Source organism: Physcomitrium patens, chromosome 2 (genome assembly GCF_059467195.1).
Source record: "Physcomitrium patens ecotype Gransden chromosome 2, ASM5946719v1, whole genome shotgun sequence".
NCBI classification, from domain to species: Eukaryota; Viridiplantae; Streptophyta; class Bryopsida; order Funariales; family Funariaceae; genus Physcomitrium; species Physcomitrium patens.
This window is the reverse complement of record NC_143411.1, coordinates 1528856-1532976: the sequence shown is the minus strand read 5'-3', so window position 1 is coordinate 1532976 and position 4121 is coordinate 1528856. Positions and strand designations below refer to the sequence as shown.

The window sequence follows — 4121 nt, the reverse complement described above, 5'->3', positions numbered from 1 at the left end:
TTTGATAATTTATTTAGAAAAAATATCTTTTCAACCAGTATAATATCCAAAATTACTAATTACTAAGTAAAATAAAATTTTGGCATTCTAGAAATACAAATATAAGGCAAAATCTAGTTAGAAATTAAGTTGTTGATAGTTGTGGGTATAAATTTATACAGCAAGATATTCAATTTTTAGTAATTTTAAAATACATTTAATTCTAAAGAAAAGTAAAGCTATATTAAAATAATATGAATAATAGTGAAATGATATTAAATCTTTAAAAATAGAATTTATAAAATTGTTTCTTGTATGATAATATTAGATTCGTAAAAAAAGTTTTTGTGAAAATGTTGCTTGTGAAGATTTGCAAGTAAGGCAAAGTACTCTAGAATTAAAGAATTAAAGGATTAATTTTAAAAAAATGACTTTCTTTGGATTGGAGAGGAATATATGATAAAGTAAAAGACACTAAGAGCAAATGTGGATCAATTTAAGATTCACTTATGTTGATTTGATAATCTTCTTAATTTATAATAGAAAAAAGTGAAAAATACAGTATTTATAAAAAATTCTTATACTAAATAGTGTCTGTATAAAATTTTATTTTATTATAGAATAAATAAAATATCCTTTTCATGTAAATAATAATCATAAACGGATTATATTTATTAAAATATTAATTTATTAAAAAAATATATGTATGAATTATTTAAAATTTTATCATTTTATAGATGTTTTATACCAGTATCTATATATATATATATATATATATATATATATGTATGTATAAGAATTTATGTGTATATACATATTTATATTTATTCAAATAATACTAAAAAAATATTTAAAGTATTTTAATAGAGATTTACTATCGAAAGATTGTAATTTTTTTATTTGAATAGAAGAAATAAGAATATAAATTAAACTTTTATTTAATTTTTTTATTTTAGAAATTTAAAATATTACAAATAAATCACATTTTATTGAATAATTTAGTTAGAATATAATTAAAAGTATAAGTGATACTTTGAATAATAAGAAAAAAATTAATATTTTATATATATATATATATATATATATATATATATATATATATATATATATAAATTTTCTTAATATTATTTTAAAATTTACACAAAAAAATCTAAATAAATTATTTTGAAACTCTATCAAATCATTAAATGATTTAGTATACATATACTTGAAGAGAATTAACTCTTCAAATAAATATATATAAGTTGAGTTTTTACTAAATCTTTTGAAATAATAAGTAAAAACTAAAATTTTAAAAATCTAAAAATAAAGTTATAAAAATTTATTTTATAATTTAAACAAATTTAAATGAACTTTTAAACTTAATTAAAAAAAATACGAAATGCAAGTACAGACTTCCAAACTTTTATGTCTATCTATGCTTAATTATGTATACCTTTAAATCCTACCTTCCAAAAATTCATTAGATATAGTTTGAATTTATAGTGTTTTATAGTTAAAATTATTAAATTTACTCAAAAATTTTAACATTTAATAATATTAGAATATAAAAATAAGATAATTAAAACTTAACTAAATTTTATCTTTTAATGAAAAAAATATAAAAATATATTGACTTTTTATACACATATATCTTTCTTTTTCATTATAAAATTTAGTTGATTATTTCTTTATCTTTTGCAATGTTTATTAAATTAATTTCAACTACATAATTTCTTTAAGATATTTATGATGCATATTATTAATTGAAATATATGTATGTATATATATATATATATATATATATATATATAATTGAAATGACACAAAGTTTTTTTACATGTCTATGAAAATTTTATATATAATTTATATCATATAATCTATATATTTCTCACAGTTTAACTATATCCATTTTCTCTAAATTTATTTTTTATACATTGGTGGGATTTTGTGTAGATTATTTTACCTTAAATTAGTATTTTTTTTTTCTTTATATAAATTAAGGTAATGTAAAGAATAAAATTTTAATAATTCTAATGGTCTTAATACTTATATAAACTAGAATAAGAGATTTTTTTTCAAGAAATCAATTTTTTTTAAAAAATTTAAATTTATTTATTAATCATTTAAGAAATTAAATTTATGAATTTCGTTTATTCTTTAATAAACCAAATTTAAGATTTATATATTTTTCATATTTTAAAAAAATTAGTATTTAATTCTAAAGTTTAATTATAAAAAAATTATATATAAATAATATTTAATGTGAACAATATGTATTCTTTCCCATAAGCTGTGAAAATTTCTTATTTTAAAAGAATAGATAAATTATCCCTTTTTTTTTTTGAAAGAATCAACAGTAAAATTTTTCTTACTCAATTAGAAAGAGATATAAATTAATCAATGTAAAACTTCTAATTCAAAATTTGTATAAAAAATGTTCCTTAAACAATAGAAATAACCAAACAAAAACATTTTTAAAATGTAAAAAGAAGAAAAAATAATATAAACTATTCTTTTATACATAAAATATCATGTTTTTATTTTTATTTTTAAGAAATTTGTGGATATATATATATATATATATATATACACATATAACTGTCAATTTTTATTTTCAATAGGATTGTTATTGCTATATTTATAGTCTTCTTCACCTTCTCTTCAAATTGTTTTTGCTTAGTAAAGTTTTCAAGCACATGTTAGAAAGAAAACAATTGCTATTTCAAGACTTAGAATACGATTTTTTGGGTTCCTTGTGTTTAGAATGTCCTATTGTGAAATGTCCAAAATTATTGCACTTAATGATCACTAGCTACAAGACCATTGACGGCCGTGGCGTTACAGTCCGCATTGCGGGTGGCGGCGGTTTGACGATGCAGCGCGTGAACAACATCATTATTCACGGCATCGCCATCCATGATATAAAACCCACAGGTCCCGGGAGGATCATGACCTCAACCAGCCATGTGGGCAAGCGCAACAAGTTTGACGGTGACGCTATCTCCATATTCTCCTCCAAGAACATCTGGATCGACCACTCCTACCAGGCTAGGGCAGCAGACGGTTTGATCGACGTGATCAGAGGTTCCTCCACAGTATCGATCACGAACAACTACTTCACCCAACACAACAAGGTAATGCTCTTCGGAGCAAAAAAAGATGATTGGATGGACCGGGACATGTATGTGACTGTAGTCTACAATGTCTTGGGTCCCAAACTGCAGCAGATGATGCCGAGAGTCCGATTTGGAAACGTCCATGTTCTGAACGACTACAGGTCCAGATGGGGCATTTATGCCATAGCTGGCAGCGAGGGACCCACGATTCTCTCTCAAGGAAACATCTTCAACGCCTATACGGGCTCCAAGCAAGTGACGAAGCGGATCAACGACGGGGGACACAGCTTCGGAGGACCAAAAAACTGGAACTGCAAGTCTGAGGACGATAGATTCGTTTCCGGTGCTTACTGTACGAGTGTGCCGATGAAGTGGTCGTATCAGAGCTATTCCAAGACTGCAAGTTGTGCTGCACGGCCAGCGACGATGGTGAGCAGGATGGTGAGAGGTGCTGGTCCACTCTCTTGCCGACGTGGTGCCCGTTGCTAGTAATCTCTGTCAACTCGACATCGACACGAATTTGCGATATCATTATTGATAAAGGTATATATCGGTGGAATGTAGTGGCTGCGTTGAACGTACCCCACCAGTAACGACCGTGACCCTTACGTAGAAAAACGCGACATTGTGTCTAATATTGCACGATGCAAGCGAAAGAAGCTCCGGGCAAATTAGTTTTCCTAAGGTACTGTTGTGGCTGCGCTTGATGTAGCCCACAAAGCACATGCAAGACACGATAGAGGCTGTAACTGAATCGGTAGCCCACTGTCGTCGCGCATACTTCTAGATATTAAAAAAAAAAAACTGCTCAGAAAATTGTATTCAGCTCCTTATTTCATTCTCCTGCATTCAGTAAAAAAACTGTTTGCTCATTTAGTACATTTTTCATGTGTCACTTTCAGTGAGATACTGACGATGTGAGCAACGTGGTGAATCAAGCACACTCCATTCTGAAAAGCCACACCGATGCTTGATTTCTGAGCTACGTGATGCGGACTCTTCATGTACCTCGCCAGGAATATACCGACACATCGATCCTCATGT

General features: G+C 26.9%; 1 protein-coding gene across 1 annotated transcript; it reads left to right on the top strand.

Annotated features, from left to right (window-relative positions):
- Positions 1-2762: 2762 nt before the first annotated feature.
- On the top strand, positions 2763-3864 carry LOC112295527 (putative pectate lyase 8). Its single transcript, XM_024547262.1, has 2 exons — positions 2763-3518; positions 3790-3864. The coding sequence occupies exons 1-2, from the start codon at positions 2763-2765 to the stop codon at positions 3862-3864; spliced, it is 831 nt and encodes a 276-aa protein (XP_024403030.1).
- The last annotated feature ends 257 nt before the right edge of the window (positions 3865-4121 follow it).